General features: G+C 41.6%; 1 protein-coding gene across 2 annotated transcripts in view; it reads left to right on the top strand.

Moving 5' to 3' along the window:
• The window catches only part of LOC128744006 (protein outspread), a 374,096-nt gene extending 354,627 nt beyond the window's left edge, over nt 1–19,469 (top strand). For both annotated transcript variants that reach the window (XM_053840742.1, XM_053840741.1), the window contains 8 exons: nt 7,198–7,859; nt 7,917–11,990; nt 12,049–12,183; nt 12,253–12,389; nt 12,451–12,603; nt 12,664–12,757; nt 12,956–13,199; nt 18,353–19,469. In XM_053840742.1, coding sequence (XP_053696717.1) covers nt 7,198–7,859; nt 7,917–11,990; nt 12,049–12,183; nt 12,253–12,389; nt 12,451–12,603; nt 12,664–12,757; nt 12,956–13,199; nt 18,353–18,744 — 5,891 coding nt within the window. In that variant the 3' untranslated portion in view covers nt 18,745–19,469. The remainder of the gene's footprint in view (nt 1–7,197; nt 7,860–7,916; nt 11,991–12,048; nt 12,184–12,252; nt 12,390–12,450; nt 12,604–12,663; nt 12,758–12,955; nt 13,200–18,352) is intronic.
• Nucleotides 19,470–19,716: the final 247 nt, after the last annotated feature.

Raw genomic sequence — 19,716 nt, 5'->3', positions numbered from 1 at the left:
GGCCTTATTAGCCCTATTTTTAAAAAAATGACGTCGCTTCAAGTGTAAACTATTGAGGCACTACATCGCTCAATTCTGCCTATAATGTGCTATCCTGTTCTGTCGACTGAGACCGTTAGCGGAGTCCTTTGTCGGCGAAAACCAAGCTGGTTTTCGTGAGGGTCGCTCCATAACCGATAGCCTGCGTTAGTTACTAGATAAGTTCAGGGAGTACAGACTTACCATCTGTTTGTGGACTTTAGAGCGGTGTATGATTCAGTCAAACGAAATGAAACGTGGCAAATAACCTCCCTGATCCCAGATATCCTGAGACCTCATTCGCTTTCGTTACATTGGAGGCAAGGGCTTGTACTCTCTAACCTGCTGTTCAACATTGCCTTCGAAAGTGTAATATGAAGAGCAAACGTGGAAAGGAACGAGACTATCATCACGAAATCTTACATGGTTTTTGATTTTGGGGGTAATGTTGATATCATCGAAATCAACATTAGAGTAGTGGAAGAGGCCTTTACTTACTTACTTACTTAGTTACTTAGGTGGCTTGCCGTCCTAAGACAAAGCCTGTTGAACAAAGTTTCTCCATGTAACTCGGTTGAGGGCTACCGCTCTCCAATTCCTCGAACACCGAGTACTCTCCGCCAGATCTCGCTCCACCTGGTCTAACCATCTTGCTCGCTGCGCTCCTGGTCGTCTTGTTCCTACCGGATTTGAGGCGAACACCATCTTTGCAGGGTAGTTGCCCGGCATTCTTGCAACATGCCCTGCCCATCGTATCCGTCCAGCTTTAGCCACCTTCTGGATACTGGGTTCGCCATAGAGCTGTGCGAGTTCATGGTTCATCCTCCGCATCCATACTCCGTTCTCCTGTACGCCGCCGAAGATCGTTCTTAGCACTCGTCGTTCGAAAACTCCAAGCACTCGCAGGTCCTCCTCGAGCATTGTCCATGTTTCATGCCCGTAGAGAACAACCGGTCTAATAAGCGTCTTGTACAAGGTGCACTTTGTACGGGGACTTAGTCTGCTCGACCGCAATTGCTTGTGGAGCCCATAGTAATCACGACTCCCGCTGATAATACGCCTCCGAATCTCACGGCTGGTATCATTGTCCGCCGTTACCAGTGAGCCAAGGTAGACCAATTCATCGACTACCTCAAACTCATCGCCGTCGATCAATATACTACTGCCCAAGCAGTGTCGTTCGGCCTCGGTTCCGCTGGCCAGCATGTACTTTGTTTTAAACGTATTTACCTTTAACCCAATCTTCTCTGCTTCGCGTTTTAGTCTGGTATACTGTTCAGCCACCGCCACAGATGTTCTGCCAATAATATCCATGTCATCGGCAAAGCAGACGAATTGACTAGATTTGTTGAATATCGTGCCCCGCGTGTTAATATCCGCTCGGTTCATAACACCTTGTAGCGCTATGTTGAACAGCAGGCATGAAAGGCCGCCACCTTTCACACCGAAGCGCTCTGTGTGATTCGAATGAACTTGACAATTCACCCGAAATCCGAACACAGCACTGTGTACCATCCATCGTAGATTTAATCAGTTTGATGAGCTTCCTGGGGAAGCTGCTCTCGTCCATGATTTTCCATAGCTCTTTCCGGTCGATGGTATCATATGCAGCTTTGAAGTCAACGAATAAATGATGCGTGGGAACTCTGTATTCACGGCCCTTTTGGAGGATTTGCCGCAGTGTAAATATTTGATCCGTAGTAGACCGACCTTCCACGAAGCCGGCTTGATAAGATCCCACAAATCTATTCGCAATTGATGATAGACGGCGGAAAATGATTTGGGACAGCACTTTGTAGGCGGCATTGAGAACGGTGATCGCTCGATAGTTCTCACAGTCCAACTTGTCGCCCTTTGTATAGATCGGGCAGATAACCCCATCTTTCCACTCCTCCGGTAGCTGTTCCGTATCCCAAATTCTAACAATTAGTCGGTGTAGACAAATGGCCAGCTTTTCTGGTCCCATTTTAATAAGCTCCGCTCCGATGCCATCTTTTCCAGCTGACTTGTAGTTCTATAGCTGCATGATGGCCTCCTTAACTTCGCCTATCGTTGGGGCTGGCACCTTTTCCCCGTTTGTCGAAATCGCTTTCCCCGCCGCCATGGCTCTCCACCTGGGCGCCATTCAGGTGTTCATCGAAGTGCTGCTTCCACCTATCGGTCACCTCACGATCGTCCGTCAGAATACTGCCAGTCTTATCCCGACACATTTCGGCTCGCGGCACAAAGCCTTTGCGGGATCCGTTCAGTTTCTGGTAGAACTTTCGCGTTTCCTGAGAACGATGCAGCTGCTCCAACTCTGCATATTCCTGCTCTTTCAGGTAGCGCTTTTTCTCCCGAAAGATGTGGTTTCGCAGCATCTTCTCCTGTTTGTGTCTTTCCACGTTCTGTCGTGTGGCACTGCGCATCTTGGCCGCCCGCGCAGCGTTCTCCTCATCCATCACCCTCCTACATTCATCGTCAAACCAATCGTTCCACTGATTCCGGGCCACATGCCCGATAGAGCTCTCGGCTACACTGCTCATGGCTGTTTTGAAAGTGTTCCAACAGTCCTCGAGAGGGGCTTCGTCCAGCTCATCCTCTTCCGGTAGTGCAGCTTCGAGTGAATGCGCGTAGTTTGCGGCGACGTCTGTCTGCTTCAGCCGTGCGAGATCTAAACGAGGCTGGCGTCGGTACCGAACGTTGTTCACAACGGAGAGTCTTGGGCGCATCTTAACCATCACTAGGTAATGGTCCGAGTCAACGTTAGCGCTTCGATAGGATCTGACCTCGATAATGTCTGAGAAGTCGATCAAACGACTGTCGATCAAAACGTGGTCGATCTGTGATTCTGTCTGATTTGGTGACCTCCAGGTGTACTTATGATGGATTCTGTGGTGGAAAAAGGTACTACGTACGGCCATATTCTTGGAGGCGGCAAAGTCGATAAGTCTTAGGCCCATTTCATTGGTCCGTGAGTGTGCACTGAACCTTCCAATCACCGGTTTGTATTCCTGGCCGACCTGAGCATTGAAATCCCCGATGACGACCTTGATATCATGTTTCGTGCAGCGGTCGTATTCACTCTCCAACTGAGCGTAGAACTCATCCTTGTCGTCATCGGTACTTCTGAGGTGAGGGCTGTTCACGTTGATGATGCTTATATTGAAGATTTGGCCCTTGATTCTCAACCTGCACATTCGAGGATTGATTGGCCATCACCTAATCACCCGTTTCCGCATCTCGCCCATCACTATGAAAGCTGTACCCAGCTCGTGTGTGTTGCCGCAGCTCTGGTAGATGGTATGTCCATCTCTGAACGTACGTACCGTTGAGCTGTTCCAGCACACCTCCTGCAGCGCTACGACGTCGAACTTGCGGCTCTTCAATACGTCGGAGAGCACTCGAGTGCTCCCTTGGAAGTTGAGAGATCGGCAGTTTCACGTCCCGAGTTTCAATTCATAGCCCTTTTTCGTCGCGTGGGTCTATTCCGATTGTTCCAGTGAGAATTTATTTGTTCTTCGTTCCGTGCTTTAGTATTTTTCGTGGTGACGGCTTGCAAAGCCTGCTACACCAACCCCCTGTTTCGCCGGAGGGCCAACGAAGCTCGAAAGAGCCCTCCTTTCCTGTCAGCATACGACCTTGGCTTCCACCGGGGTTGGTTACCCGATCTCCACCAAAGTTGCTCGTATCCCGGCTGGTACCACGAGGAGGTAGGAATAGGAGTTGCTGAATAAGAGGCTATGAACCACTGTAGGGTCTATTTTATGCCTATACGTGCACAAGGCACCGACGGTACGCATTATTCAGCCGTTTACCAGCCGGAAGAGGCCTTTAGGCCTTTTAAATGAGAAGCAGCGAGATTAGGACTTACCATCAACACCACCAAATCGAAGTACATGGTTGCTGGCAAGGAACGTAGGAGCCCAATTGGTGTTGGAGCTGAAGTGAAGCTGGATGGGAAACGATATGAAGTAATAGAGGAATTCATATACCTTGGTACGTTCCTGATATGTGACAACGATGTAAGCCGCTAAGTAAAAGAACGAATAGCAGCTGCAAATCGGACTTTCTACGAATTACGTAGCCAGCTGAAGTCCCGTAGTTTGCAAATTCGCATAAAACTCGCGGCCTACACAACATTAATCGTCCCGGTGGTGACTCTTTACAAACATAGGCACTAAAGAATGCTGATCGACGAGCACTCGGGGGTTTTGAGCGTAAAATTCTGCGATCTATACTTGGTGGCAAAATGAAAAATGGAGTGTGGCGCTGATATAGTAAAGGTAGTAAAACGTCCCAAGTAACATTTTGGGTTTTATTACATTCTTATGATGGCATTTAAGACCAAAATTGGTCTTGAAGACCACCATAAGAGTACAATAAAACTCACATTGTTGCTGGGGGTGGCATGCTGCGGTAGGCACAACGAAAGAGTAACCAACACAATTTTCAGCGAAAAACCGGGAAGAGGCCGTAGACTTCAGGACAGCCCGCGCACCCGATGGTTGTGCACTGTCAAAGATGATGCACGTTCAGCTGGTGTTCGAGTAGATTGGACAACGACACTCCCAGACCGATAGTACTGGAGGACCATAATTCGTCGAAAGAATAGTTGAGGCGCAAACGCATTTTAAGCACATATCTCGTACATTTAGATCTTTCCTAACATGCTATCAACAGGCAACTGGCAATGGTATCTACGATCAACGTCTTAGTTGTGCTTAAGATAAAGATGTTTGTTCGATTTAATCGGCGTTTTTCGGCGAAATAAGTATGAAGATTTTTAAATACCAGTTAGTCCGGACGTTTCGAGCTATTTCTGGTCTTCGCTCATCATCTGCGAAAACTAAAACACTATATTAGGCACATTTACAACATAAAACATTTAACATAAAACATTTATGTTGTAAATGAGCCTAATATAGTGTTTTAGTGTCCGCAGATGATGAGCGAAGACTAGAAGTAGCTCGAAACGTCCGCACTAACTGGTATTTAAAAATCTCCATACTTATTTCGCCGAAAAACGTCGATTAAATCGAACAAGAATTGCGGTGGCGGCGATTATCTGAAATCAACTTAAGATAACAATAAATTAAAGGTGAAAGTGGCCAAAATGTATATCCGCATAGTGTAGAGTCACAAGCGGATAGTTCAAGCTTTCAATAGGGATCAGAGACGGAGAGGAAAACACATACTTGGAAGCGTTATAGCCAGACGTTGACGAAACCGCATTTTCTCGTTATGGATGATGGCAGCTTTCAGCGTTTCTTCACTGCTCTGGAAAAAATATCAAAATTTGCCAAAAATACATGGTTTAGCAAGAAATTTTCTTGTTTGGAAAGTAGAGCACGCCATTCATGACATCCCAGACAATCAATAGGCATTTATACCTAAACAAATGCCTCCAAAAGCGTCTACTTCCACGTTTGAGATTACACTGAGATATCTTTCTGGCTAAATGTAGCCTCGTGGCATTACTCGAAAGATATTCTGGAGTGGTACAAGGCTAAGGAGGTCATTTTCGTGTCGAAGGAGCTCAACCCCCCGAACGCACCGGAACTCCGGCCAATCATGCTGGGCCATCATGAAGCAAGCCTTTCGGAGACATCCTAAGGAAGTCGAATCCTTTTGAAATCGACCAAAGATATGAAGAAAAAATGTATTTCCGATCAAAAAAGTTGATCAAAACGTTGCGAAGATCTTATAAGTAGTGTTAAGTGGAATATTCGTGCATTTGGATATGATAATGAAATGGAATAAAACAAGAATCGAAAAAGTTAAATAATATGTCTTATTTTATTCGCTGAAAGTGCAATTGTCAAGTCTTTTTTGGGATGCAGTTTGATTTCAAACTTCCTTTAAAATATAAAATGCACACTCAACGCTCTTCGTACTCTCATTTCCAACGATGGGCCTAATTTTCGGCAGCTCTAGCTTTTCTGTTGACCTCTGTGTTTGAACGCGTAAACGCAGCAGTGATCATGCGGCTTCTGGGCTCTGTCACTTTTTGCCACTCGGGGTTGAACAAAAAGTTACGCTGTCTTTCACGCCCTCCTCCTTAGTAATCGATTCAATGGCACCATGAATATTACTCCACAGTCCTATTCACATTTCCTACCCAGTGTTCTACGATCTGTTGACTCAGTTTTCTGGCGTAGCATCAATCCAAATCCGATCGTATCTGTGTTAACGATCTTCGTCATAAACCCCTATTTACAATCGAATTGAATCTGTTGTTTGTGGGATCGTAGGTGTTGATTAAGCTGTAGTTGAAGAAGTTGTTCTTAAGGGGGCATAGTACTTTTAACACCATATTTTTTGCCTAATTTCAAATATTTTATTCTCGACAACGCGAAAAGCAAATCTATTCGGGTTTTTTGCATTCCAAACATTGCACTTTATACTAATATTTACAATTTTGTTTGCATATGTGAACCTCTTCCCCTCTCCCCTACGGCTCCTTGAACATGATTGTTCGAAAAAAACATGATTTGCGGTACCATGGATTGGCGCTGGGGGTCTTATCCGAATTGAAAAATTCCAAAACGACATGAAAGTATATTAAATTATCTCGTGTTTGACCCATCCTTTTTTTAAAATTCGAACGCATAACAAAATGGCGGACATTCAAACATAAAAGTAAGGTTTTTAGTCGAAAAAATTGACTTTAAACATTTCTAAAAAATACAAAAATAGTAATATCAAAAAAAGGATGGGTCAAACACTAGATAATTTTGTTGGCTTTAAAACAAAAAAAGAATCATTAGAATTGCTTGAGCCGTTCTTGAGATATTTATGGTACCGACTTTCAAAACCTGGTTTCGAGAAAAACGACGTTGAACTTTTTATTCGCCGTGTAATCGCTCCAGACATGCGCGGTACAAATAGCTGTAACTTTGTCAATTTTTGGAATTCATCCAAACGGCTTCAAACACATATGCTAAAAATGTTAATCTTTCGAAATAATCAATAAAAAAAATTTCGATATTTTTAAGTTGAAAAAGTACTATGCCCCCTTAATGCCCCAATTCATTTGGCGTTGCCTAGGGAGTAACATGAGTCATGTTACATGACAAAGCGAACTACATTGTAATTCAGCTAAAGTGATACTTTAGCACGTCATTAGAAATATTTGCAACAAATTAAACTTTTAGAGTCTATCAGTGTACTAAATACTTCCTTCATGTTTAATTCCAGCTTCTAAATGCTACCTGTTGGACGATGTACGCCGAGACGAAAAACTGAAAGACATTGCCAACACCATCACGAACGTCAATCGGTGGAGCTCGCCGTGTATTACGGATACCCTTTCACTGACGGCCACCCAAGATGATAAACCCACCCGAGATGAGAATACGATGCCGCCGTTCAATCCGAAAACTACCGGACAAATGCGGCCACAGTCCTTGTCAATATCGTCAACCGCACCGGCCATTGTTTCTGCCATTGTAAAGAAGATTCCCACCGGGATATCTAAATTAGACCTGTCGAGAACCACCAACCACACAACAACCTCTAGTCCGAAGTTGAGACCTAGTCAAAACAACGAACGAGGCGATCCTGATGGGGACTGCGGCCTTGATGATGCTCCCGCTAGTTATCTGGCAAACAGTTCGGAACTTCGCGTTAGCTTGCAATCGGAAGACATGCTCAACACCAAGAAGGGCTGGCTAATGAAACAGGACTCTCGGACGGGTGAGTGGAGCAAGCACTGGTTCACGCTTCGTGGAGCAGCACTGTTCTATTACCGTGATCCTGTGGCTGAGGAAAAAGGAGTTTTAGATGGTGTGCTAGACGTCAATAGCATTACAAACATCAGTGAAGTACCAGTGAACAAGAATTTTGGCTTTCAGTTGACGGTTAGTTGTTTTATTACTGCCTTTTCCCTTTATATGCTTATTGTATTTTTTTTTCAGACATGGGACAATCGAAGAATTGTGTTATCAACCGTGACCATAAGCATAAGAAATAATTGGATTAATGTGCTCAAGAATGCGGCAGGATTACCCCAAACCAAAGTTACACTAAACAATAGTACTTTAGGATTGAACAATCAGAACGATGAAAACTTCGAAACGTTAGCGGATAAGCCTGCCCTGGAAATTCAGATAATAGACAGTGGACAAATGCAGGATAATGTTAACAGCCTAGTCGGAAGCAACCGCGTCGGTATAGAGACTAATCGTGGCGAGGATGTCGTGGATTGTAAAGCTACCCAAAAAAGGCAAGATGTTATAATACACTTAACAAAATCGAACAGTACCAGTGAAGCTTTAAACAGCAGCCTAATTCAGTCAACTAATTCGACTACGGTAGCCACCACTCCAGTAACCCCGAAATCGGCGCTTTTCTCGTCAGACGAAGAGTATCGCACTGCGTCTGAAGGAGGTCGAAGAGATAGCGTCGGTGATTGGGGTTCGCCATTGTCTCCTTCTCCACCAGTGCCACTTTCAGCGATAGCTAGAACCAAAGATAGATTAAGAACATCTCACAATCGGCTACACAAGCGAAGTCGTTCATCCCCACCCAGCTCTCGTCGCAGCACGATCGACAGTGTTCAGTCGGAAGATCTACTGCTCATAAACTCTGTTCAAGAGGAGGTTTGTGTCGACAAAGAAATTCAGTTGCGATTACAGGCAGCCGAAAAAGAACTATCAATTCTTCGTGAAGAAACGCATGAACGTGAGGCACGTATGTCCGAATTGCTTACATCATTGGAACGAACCGAACAAGAACTTAGTAAAAAAAGAGAAAGTGAGGAGACTCGAGAAAAACTTCTGGTGCAGATGGACGAAAGTCGAAACAGTGCTCAAGAAATTATTGATAGGATAACTGTGGAACTGGAGAAAAGTCGTGAAACTATAAAAGATCTAGAAGATCGATTGTCGCGAGGAATCGAAGAGAACGAATCGCTGTACAAGAAAATGCGCGATTTTGGAATATCTAGTCCTGCATCCAGCCTCTGCAGCCTGAACACGAAAATAGGGAGGATGAAACGAATGGATTCTTTCAGTGATTTAACTAGTTTGAACGAGGTGGATCCAAACAACCTGGACAAAGATATGCTAACTGATGAATACCATGAGTTGCGCGCACGATTCGAGAAAGCAGTTAGTGAACTTAAAGCAATGAAGCGTGAGCTAAAAGAATCGCATAAGATGTTTGACGATTTAGAAATATCCTACGTGACACTGAGAAAAGAGATCGAGCGGCAGCAGAAAGATCACGAATTGCAATCACGCATGATGGCTGACAGGATTCAAGATATGACTAATAAATATACCAACGCAGAGAAGCAAGTGCGATTGCTGAAACAAAAATTAGTGCGAAATGAAAAGCGAAGATCTTTGTCATTGAAGGGCAAAGAATCGCTTTCAATTCAAAAGGAATTGGAAGAAAAGGTAACCGAATTGGAAAACAAAATCGATGCTTTGGAGCAAGGAGTAATTATGGTCGATGCAGCATCATCACCTCTTGAATCCTTGGAAATGAAAAAAGTGAAACGTGCCACGACACGACTTCGAAGGAAGAGCCTAGATAGTGCGACGTCGTCATCACAACCAATGCAAGTACTTTTACGACTTAATACTCTGGAAAAACGAGTCGATACCGTTAAAGCGACTGCTGGTGAAATTTTAAATGTGCCAGAATCGCACGAAATCATGAGTAGTAGTGAAACTCTTCCTGCCAGCAGTGCCAGTAGCAGTTCCCATCACAGCCCCAATCCACCTAGCACTAGCCATCCGAAAGTCTCTGAGCACCTTATGGATCGCTTGAAAAGTCTGGAGGGCGTAGTAATTGCGGTTCGAGAACTTGTTAATCAAAGTATGCATCAGTTCCAAAATCTGAAATCATCAAGATCACGCAGGTCGGTTTCTCCCATAGCCGATAAGAAAGATTCGTTTAAATTTGTCGAACGTTGTTTGTCGGAGGTGGCCAAGTTACTTCGTGACAGCTGTGATAATTGTGTAATCCACGATTTTGCTTTGAATAACAACATTGTGCTGCTGCCAGAATCGAACCCAATTAAACTGGCACTCACCCAGATGGAAAGTCAGCTAAAGAACAAGCTTAGTGATCTACTGAAACAGCGCAGGATGCTTCGTGAAACAAATGGCTTAAGTCAAAAGAAAGATATGGAATTGCTGGCCGAACGAATAGCATTCGAGAGTGTATGTTTCGGACGGCTAAGGAATGCGTTGGAACGTGCGGATAATATGAAAGAATACGAAGAAAAATTAACCAAAGTAGAAGTCTCAGAAACAATCCAGCTAATGGCAATGCTAAAGGCAAAGCTTGCAGGCAAATGTGCTATCAAACCAAACAGCAGTATTGACGTGCTTGCAAGTGTTCTAGCCAGAAAACTGATGCTCTCGGCGGGCAGAACCAGTAGCATTAGACAGTTTAATTTCCCACCACTAAACAGTAGTCTACTGGAAGACCTTTTGCGACAGCAAAACGAGGTACATATGGTAGCTAAACGGTACAAAACTACAGTCATGGAGAACTTGGCATATGGCTTAGCTGCTGAAACACTTAGTTACATTTCATCGTCAAATGAAACAATTCAAGGTGCTGTCCAGGAAGCTTGGCGACAAGCACAAGAAGCGGTTAATGCCGAACTAGTCCAGTCTGAAATTGCTCACATCATGATGCGAAACGCTCAGCGATACGAGAACGCAATTACGCCTGCTTTCGGCTATGCGCTCTCGACAAATGAGCGTATAAACTTCGAAAACTTCGCCGATGCCGTTCAAGATGTGCTTCGTGGAGAAATGGAGCTTGCCGTCACCCAGCTAACTGAGTGTTACGAGGAAAGCCTGGCTAAAATGAAACGAGGCCAATGGCGATTACATCTCGAGCAAGAGCGAAAACCAAGTGAAGGTCGACAGTTACTTGCGGAATTTGCAGATATTATTGCTCACAAAGCTCTGATCGATGCTCGTGTTCAGGTTCTCAAAGGCGATTACATCCCGGCTAAAATAAAACTTATCAGTGAAGACTCGAACAGCTTTAGTGTTGTGGCGCTTAAAAAGTACGAAAACTTGTACACCGATCTCACTTTCGACCTGGAAATTGCCAATTCAGATGATATTCTCGCAGAGGCAGACTTCAACTTTATGTATAAATACTTCGCGAATGAACATTTAACCAACAAAGCAGACATCAAAGAAATATCGGCAGCACTCAATGAACTAGAACAGCTGGTTGTCTCACTGCAGAATACCATGGTTCCTGAAAATGTTCTCATTGCTAGCTCAATCGATGCTGACAGCCTGCGAAGTATTCATACACGTTGTTTGGATATTCAAAAACGCTTGAATTCTTTAATCGCAGCCGCGAGAGATTTGCAATCTCAGTGCAATGAATGCGAGCGATTGCAGGAAACACTGATCGAAATCTCTGATCGTCACGAATCCGACATAGCTGGCTTGAAGCAGCAAAATGAAGCGAAGGTTAATCAGCTGAACAGAAAAATTGATGAGCAAAAACAGCTTATCACGAGCATTGAAAATGAAAAGAGCGAAATACAAGAAAGGTTGAACAACGAGAAAAATGTGCTGAAATTGCGTGAAAAAGAGTTCGTCGAGTTGAACGCCAAAATAAGCAATTATGAGTCATTGTGCCATGAAAAAAATAAAGAAATTGAAGAACTTCTGGAAAACTACGACGAAGAACGTAAAAAATCCAAGTTGCTTCGAGAAAAGTATGAGGAACTTTCCACCAATTACCAACGAAATGTGGAAGAGTACGCCGAGCTGGAGAAGGAACGTGACGTTGTTTTTGAGCAACTGCAGAAGGAGAAAGATCGCGTTAAAAAACTTGAGAGGCATCTCGAAATGTTGGAAGCAGAGCATGCACAGCAAGTCGATAATCTTCACGCCGCCTATCGGGAACAGCAAATGGCAAATGAAATCGATTCGCAGAAAGATAAAGATGATGAGGATAGTTTGCGGCTGAAATATCAAGCAGAAATTGAACAACTTAGAGTAAGTGACCATAAAATTTCTGTAAAAACGTACTTTTTAGTGAAACGATTTTCCTTAGGCTCTATGCGAAAAGGGATTAGCGGCAATGGAAGCATCCCACAAACGCATCATACATGATTTACAGGAAAAGCACCAGCATGAAATCGCAAGGTTGATCGTAGAAAAGGAGCAAGCTCTAGCCGAAGAAACTCAGGTATGAGGATCAGACTTCTCGTATAAGATTATTCGAGAGAGAACTTTGTTACATTATTTTATTCCACAGGCAACTTTGGCAGCACTAGATGCAATGCGGAAAGCACATCAGAACGAAGTGCAACGCGAAGTGGCTCGTTTCAAGCAGGAATACTTAAGACAATTTCAGAAAGGGGGACAACCGCCACTCGCGTATAAAGAAAAAGAGTAGTTTGCATAGTAAAGCAAGGACATGAGCTGAGATTAAATATGTGTTTAATTATTTTAGGCAAGAACTTGAGGAAGTTCGACAAGAAATACTGTCTCTTTCGGAAAAATATTCAATGAAATGTGTTGAAACTGCATCATTGGAAGAAAAGTTAAGAATCGCATCTCAACAGCTAAAGTACTCCCAGCAACACATCCAACAGCTTGATGTTAGGTAACTATACAACGTCGAAGTTTCAAAACTTCATGAAATTCATACAACTATGTGCTTTAGGAATAAACAATTACGGGCGCACTTTGTATCAGGAGAACCCAGTGAATCCTCTTCATCGAACAGCTATTCCTCTAAAGGAAGCCTTGAAGGCGCAGTATGTATCCTCAGATATCCAAAGTTGTTGTCATTGCGTGTCAGTTATTATTCCATAATATGTAACACAATTTTTTTTTATGCTGGGCATACAGTATAACAAAATTTGCCTAACAATGGTCTTATTCTTTACTCATTTTTTCTGTTTTTATTCCAATACATTCTTTTCAACCATCTTAACCCACCACAAAACTAACAGCATGAAGATGTACGCAGTGTTAGAAGCTTCGTGAGCAGACACAACAGCAATTCGGTTACAATTCCCGCAGTGGCGGTAACTTCAGCTCTCTGTGCCACCACATCTAGTTCGGTAACTGCAACATCTGTCGGCACAGTGATCGGCAGTACACCTTCCCTGGGCCACTGCATTGATAATCATCACAAAGAGTACCACACCATTAACAATAAGAAAGAGTCACATCCTAAATTGAAGCTTTGTGAAGGTATTTAACTATTTCAAGTAATACATTATTTCGTAGTGTGGTATTTATACTACAGACATTAAATCATAGATGTTTTATCATTTAAAGAATTTGTATCGATCTTTAACATTGTACATTTTGTACATCTGTACATTGTACATTGTACATTGTACATTGTACATTGTACATCTCTGTACATTTTGAATGTAAGTACTGAATGAACCTACTTTATGTACCTATTAAGAAAGGCTATACATACAATCCCATATAGAAGGATGTACATTACAAAAAAAATACAAACAAATACGGAAGACGAGATTTCGAAAAAGGTTACATTAAGTTGTTACTAATATCGTTTAAAATACCTTAGGTCTTGTAGATTAATGAGTTATCACAGGCAGAGTTCGTCAATATGACGCTTATATGACCATAGCCAGATTTGCAAATGTGCATCGTTTTGACAACTTTATTTGCTTCACAACGAATGTGAAATCTGAGCCGAGCTCATATCGTATTAAGAACTGTCTTTCACACAACTCATCCTTAAGCTGCTCATCACCAATTCCTTGAGCGTCTCATAACCCGTAGGTCAGCTTCGATCTCTTCGAGACATCAAATACACTGGGCAGTCCTATTTCTAAGGACGGTGAGGTCCTTGAAGAGAACATATTACCTCGCACCGTCGTATCCACGCGACAGAGGTATGAGGGAGGTCTCTGCAATGAGTGCACTTAGTTGGTGTGCCGTCCGAAGACATAGCTTGCAGAACAAAGTATCTCCCATTTATTCGGTTGTGGGTAACCGCTCTCCAATTTCTTGGACACCGTGTAATCTCTGTCAGATCTATTAGGTCTATCAATCTTACTCGCTGCACCCCGTCTTGTTCCTAAAGGATTTGAAGCAGACACCATCTTTGCAGGGTACTTGTTCTGCATTCTTGCAACTTACCCTGCCTATCGTATCCGTCCAGCTTTAGGAAGCTTTTGAATGCTGTGTTCGTCATAGAGCTGTGCGAGTTTATGGTTCAACCTCTGCCTTCATACTCCGTTCTTCTGTGCTCCATTAAAGATTGTTCTTAGCACTCGTCTTTCGAAAACTCCGAGCACTCGCAGGTCCTCCTCGAGCATTGTCCACGTTTCATTCCCGTAGAGAACAACCGGTCTAATAAGCGTCTTTTACAGGGTGTACTTTGTACGGGGGCTTAGTCTGTTCGACCGAAATTACTTATGAAGCCTATAGAAAGCACGACTTCCGCTGTATCATTGTCCGCCATTACCAGTGAGCCAAGATAAATTCATCGACTACCTCAAACTCGTCGCCGTCGATCGTTACTCTACTGCCCAAGGATCGTCGGACGACCTCGGCTTCGCTGTTTCCGGACGTTCTTACCTTACCTTTAACCTAATCTTTGCTGCTTCGCGCTTTAGTCTGGTGAACTGTTCAGCTATCGCTACAGACGTTCTGCTGATAATATCCATGACATCGGCAAAGCCAACGAATTGACTGGATTGGTTGAAGATCGTGCCCCGCGTGATGATATCCGCTCGGTTAATAACATCTTGTAGCGCTTGAAGTCAAGTAGGCTCTTGTGGAAGCAAGAACACTGTACTCAGGATTGAACTCGGTCCTGATCTCTTCGTTCTTTTCACGTATTTATGTTACTTTCGCCTCCTACATCAGTTTATTCTTTTCCTTCTTGTGCACGTTCACTGGCACTACAACGTCATGCACCTTCAGTCCGTTCTTTGGGGCTAGGCTTGCCAAGGCAAAAAAAAAACCGCCAAATTTTCGCTGCTAACTTTCACCACTTGCTCCTCCGAACATTTTGCTGTACAACTTTACACTCTCATCGATGGGTTTCGATTGGTGTTTACCATGGTGAATTGTTTGGCAGGCCAGCAGTTCAAAGTAGTGGTATGAGCATCGAAAGAATTTGGATGACTGGGCAGGATTATTACCACCTATGTTCTGATGCTGCGAGAAAAATTGTTCAATCTCCTTTACCGTCCCAGTTTGTATTACCGGAGGAATTACGGAAAGTTTTTTGTTTGACGTGCATCATTTTCGAAACTGACGGGCACTATTTGTCATAGAAATTCATTTCAGGATCTCCATGACCTCTGGTTGTTATAAACAGTCACCAGAGGTGCTAATTACCTGAACTTCACGTTCACCTTAAATTAGTGTCGCCGTTTACGAAGGTGAGAGGAAGTTGTTGTTTTCTGTGAAGCTTTTTGCACTCATCTTTTTTGTTGTCGACGCAATAATGCACGGTCTTGGCTAGTCTAGTTAGGTATCCTTCACGGTTGCGAAGTTTCGTACTAAGATATCAAAGTCATCGGCGAGTCCTAGAAATTGAACCATTCTCAACATAATCATATCACTTGTATCAGTGCGTGCTCTTCGTATCAAATCTTTAAGGTTGTTTTTAAACAGAAAGCATGAAAGTCCATCGCTCTGTTGCGTCAACTCTCAGGAATTCGCAACTAACACATCAAACTACAGGTATACCTCCATAGTACGTACCCTCGTTAGTACGTACCCTCGATAATACGTACCCTCCATAATACGTACATTTTGCCTCGATAGTACGTACATTTTCCAGCAATGTTTTTTTTATTTTCTATATAAAGCAGAAACTTTTTTATCAATATTTATGAGTCAATACAAGCAAATACGTAATCAATAATTTTACATTTTTGAATAATATCAGTTATTTCTGTTATATAAAAATCATTATTTTAAAATTAAAAACAGTTCTTAAATAGTAAATTAATCAAATATACGTTCTAAATAACAGTTATTTTAGCGTTCTGATTTTGCAGATTTTTGCTCAGGGAATTAGCCTTTTCTGCGATTCACAATCTTTCCAATTGCGATGGGGGGAATAGCAGGCAATGTTATATTCGTTTGTTTGCAGATACTGGTGTTCGTCAAATACGTCTAATACAATTACTACTAATAAAATCATAACTGGCCCATATGGACAAAAGTGAAGTGTGGAAAAATGAGACTGCAAGCAACCGACTAATTTATAAATATATATGTTGTGCGTCATTATACAAGAATTATTTTACTTTCTTCGGAGGAAAAATCACGTTGCGCTAGTAATTAAACTATCCACACTAATTTGGTTGTAAAGTTAGACACAAATGCATTTTTTCAAAATTTCGAAGATTGGTCAGTTATGCTTTTATTTACAAGCGCACGTTGCTAAATAAAAACATGTCTGTTCCATAAAGCATAGCCTTAGGCTTAAACATCTTTCTAAGACTTGAACCTTCTTTACCGACAGACTTCGCAGCTGGTTGTTAAAGTACAGAACAGTTACGGGGCTATTGCAACAATCCTACTGACTCTATCTAGCAGCACCCTCTAGTCGAGAATCGAACATTTCAGCTTATATTGACAACTATGTACCAAACCTTTATCTAGATTTATTCGATTAAAATATGTAAATTTTCAATTTGAGAGAGAATTTTGCAAAAAATTAAATGTTGTTAGATTCCTTTTGCTTTACTTTTCAACTATTTTTTAACATTTGTAGTGTTTTTTCTAAAATAATTTTACCACGATAATTATTTATTTTATAATTAGCTTGGCTTAGGTAGATTGCCCTTAGTTGCATCTCGCACTCCGTGATTGGCCGAACCAGAACCATTGCACAAAAAACCAATTGAATGGTGCTTGGGAGTAGCATGACATTCTCGTTGTGCAACTTCTACTGATTCAATACTTTGAAAATTGACTAATAACGACGCCGGCCACGACCAAAAGGCTGTACTACATGGGAAAAGGAAGAAATATCAGTCCGATACTTATTGTTGCTAGAGACCGCAGGTACCACTGCATCTCCACAAATATCACGGGATAGGATTTGTGTTAGTAGGGGAAGGTACAGATCAGGGTTCATCTTGGTAGATGATATGATCCAACGAAACAACGCGTCAGCGATTACATTTCATCTCAACTTTTCACGATCATCATTGTAAATAAATAGTCGTTTAGAGAGCGTGTGCGACGTATTTGGGCCTGAATTCGTTTCAATGATATAAATATTATATCTTGAACATTTATTTCCGTAAGCAAAACATAAACTAGTCCGGCGCGAATCCACTGTGTGGGCGAATAATATTGCGTCCATCTTATTAGATGAGGATGAGGTTTCTCGCAAAATCAAGATAACGATATCGAGGTGGTTATCAAAATCACGAGTTCTAATTCGTTTACAAACCGTTACATATAAAAATTTGCTGCTCTGCGACCTCGGCCCTTCACCTTAGTCAAATATTATCGTAAATTACAATGCAAACTACTATTCCAAAGTTCAAACTTTTTGCAACGAACGAGATACGAAAGCAAGCGATGCTGATTCCTTGCAATAAAATATTCCGAACTTCAACACCCCACTATTAACGAAAACTGAGAATAAAAATTTGCTTCAATAATCATTAGAATTAAAATAAGAACATTGACTATTGCGAAACCATTTCAAATCAGGAACAGTGGAACCAATAAACCATTTCTTGAAGCAATTGGTCCCTAAGTCGTTAAGCATTTCTTCTTACCAACGCAAAATTGAGATATAGCGCTCTACACGCTCCCAAGATAATTATTTATTTTATTATATATTAAAATTTGGTAATTTTAGACAATATTTAGCATAATAAAAATAATACTTTACATTAAAAATTGTGATTCGATATTACGTACGTTTCGATAGTACGTACGCTAAACGATGCACGAGTGTACGTACTATCGAGGTATACCTGTATTTGTTGATTTGCCGTATAAGTTTATCCGGAAAGATATCCTTGTTTTTGTGCATGAACTATGATCTCCGTAGCTGTTTTCAATCGACTGTATCATACACTGCCTTGAAGTTAAAAAAAGTGATGTCTGGACACGTTGTACTCAGATGATTTTCACAGAAATTTTCAGAAGGGAAAGCTAAATAGAAGTGTACAAACTGCAATTACCTGTTCCCTGAAAAAATATTACAATGTTGGCACTTTTAGAGGGCAGGAAATCAGTATTTTTCACTCATTTTCAACAATTTAAACGAACTAGCTTTAAACAAACATGCTACTAAAAAGGGCAAATACAGTTTGCACAAAAACTTTCCACCATCAGTTGCTTCCAATAAAACTAATCTAGTTTTGTTTGATCCGCAGGAGCCAAATTGAACGTTTCACCAATCTTCCCTACCTCGACTTCGACGACCGGTATAATCGACCCCGTCAACCTAGCGAGCAGCAGTAATAATCGAGCCAAAGTTCTGAACTCCAAACAGTTAAACATGAGTGTTCTAAGCAACGAGTCCACCAGTCCTAGCACCAGCAGCACCCAGCAGCCATCATCTCTTAATTACACTGTTAACTCGACGAGTCCCGCCCACATAAGTAGCACCAGTAGCAACAAAAGCAGAATAAGTAACACCAGCAATAATAATAATAATGATACCGAGTGCCTAACCGAACTTAAGCCTACATTGAAGATATGTTCGCCCCCTCCCCTAGACGAGAGGGACGTTGAACAGATTCATCGATTCGAACTGGAAATCTAAAGTATTTAACATCATTAAAAAAAATGGAAAAATCATATTCATCATCATTATTATTATTTAATCACGTATAATTGGTTGGATCAGCTTACATCAAAAGCCATAGGCTTAGAAAGCGCACTGCTTTTACCAGTTGCAACATACCACGAAAGCCCATTAACCTTCAAACGTGTTATCTTTTTTTAAGTGTCATTCTGTACCATCAGCAATCAGGAGCTCCCACCAGTTATTTGTGCACGCAGAAAAAAATCTGTCATTGAACGCTTTATTTTTATTTATCAATCACTGTAAATTGCTTAGATTTTAAACTGCGTTTGCAAAATGATCTTTCAACTATTTCTTTTAAACTGTACAGTGTAGTTGCGTTCTGTAAAAATCAATAACATGTAGTAAAATTCATCATATTATAAGTAGAATATAACGAAAACGATGATTCTAATCCTCAAAGAATGTTTTTTTTTCGTAAGAGAGCTTGAAACCATCCTTTAATGTAAATTATCAACGCTATTTGAAGGATAACGGAGAACGACAAAAGGATAGTTTATTTCGGTGCATTGCAGATAAAAGTTAAATTTGTCGTTTTGAATATTTCAAACTAGACGCAGTACTTTTAGGCAGCTAAAATTTTAAAATTATTTTTATTTTATCTTTGGGATTTTCTCTAATATGCGGACAAAATTTACAAAACCTACCAACTGGATTTTGTTCAAGGGCAAAATATTTATAGTCTTCCCTTTTGCCATTCTGGTTCTGTTTAATTTAATGTTCATTAATAAATAAATGTGCATGTTTTTGATTTATTGAAAAAGACTCATTTACATATCCTTAGTGGTTATCACTGTATTTTATTTGTCAATTCCTTCCGTTGTTTATCAAACAATTATAACTGTAAAACTGTTTTATTTTGAAAAACGTGAGGAAATACTAATGTTGTATGTCGCGTGGCACAGTGAGACCTCAACTCACTAGAAACCT

This window comes from Sabethes cyaneus, chromosome 3, assembly GCF_943734655.1.
Source record: "Sabethes cyaneus chromosome 3, idSabCyanKW18_F2, whole genome shotgun sequence".
NCBI classification, from domain to species: Eukaryota; Metazoa; Arthropoda; class Insecta; order Diptera; family Culicidae; genus Sabethes; species Sabethes cyaneus.
This window is presented reverse-complemented; position numbering and strand designations above follow the sequence as displayed.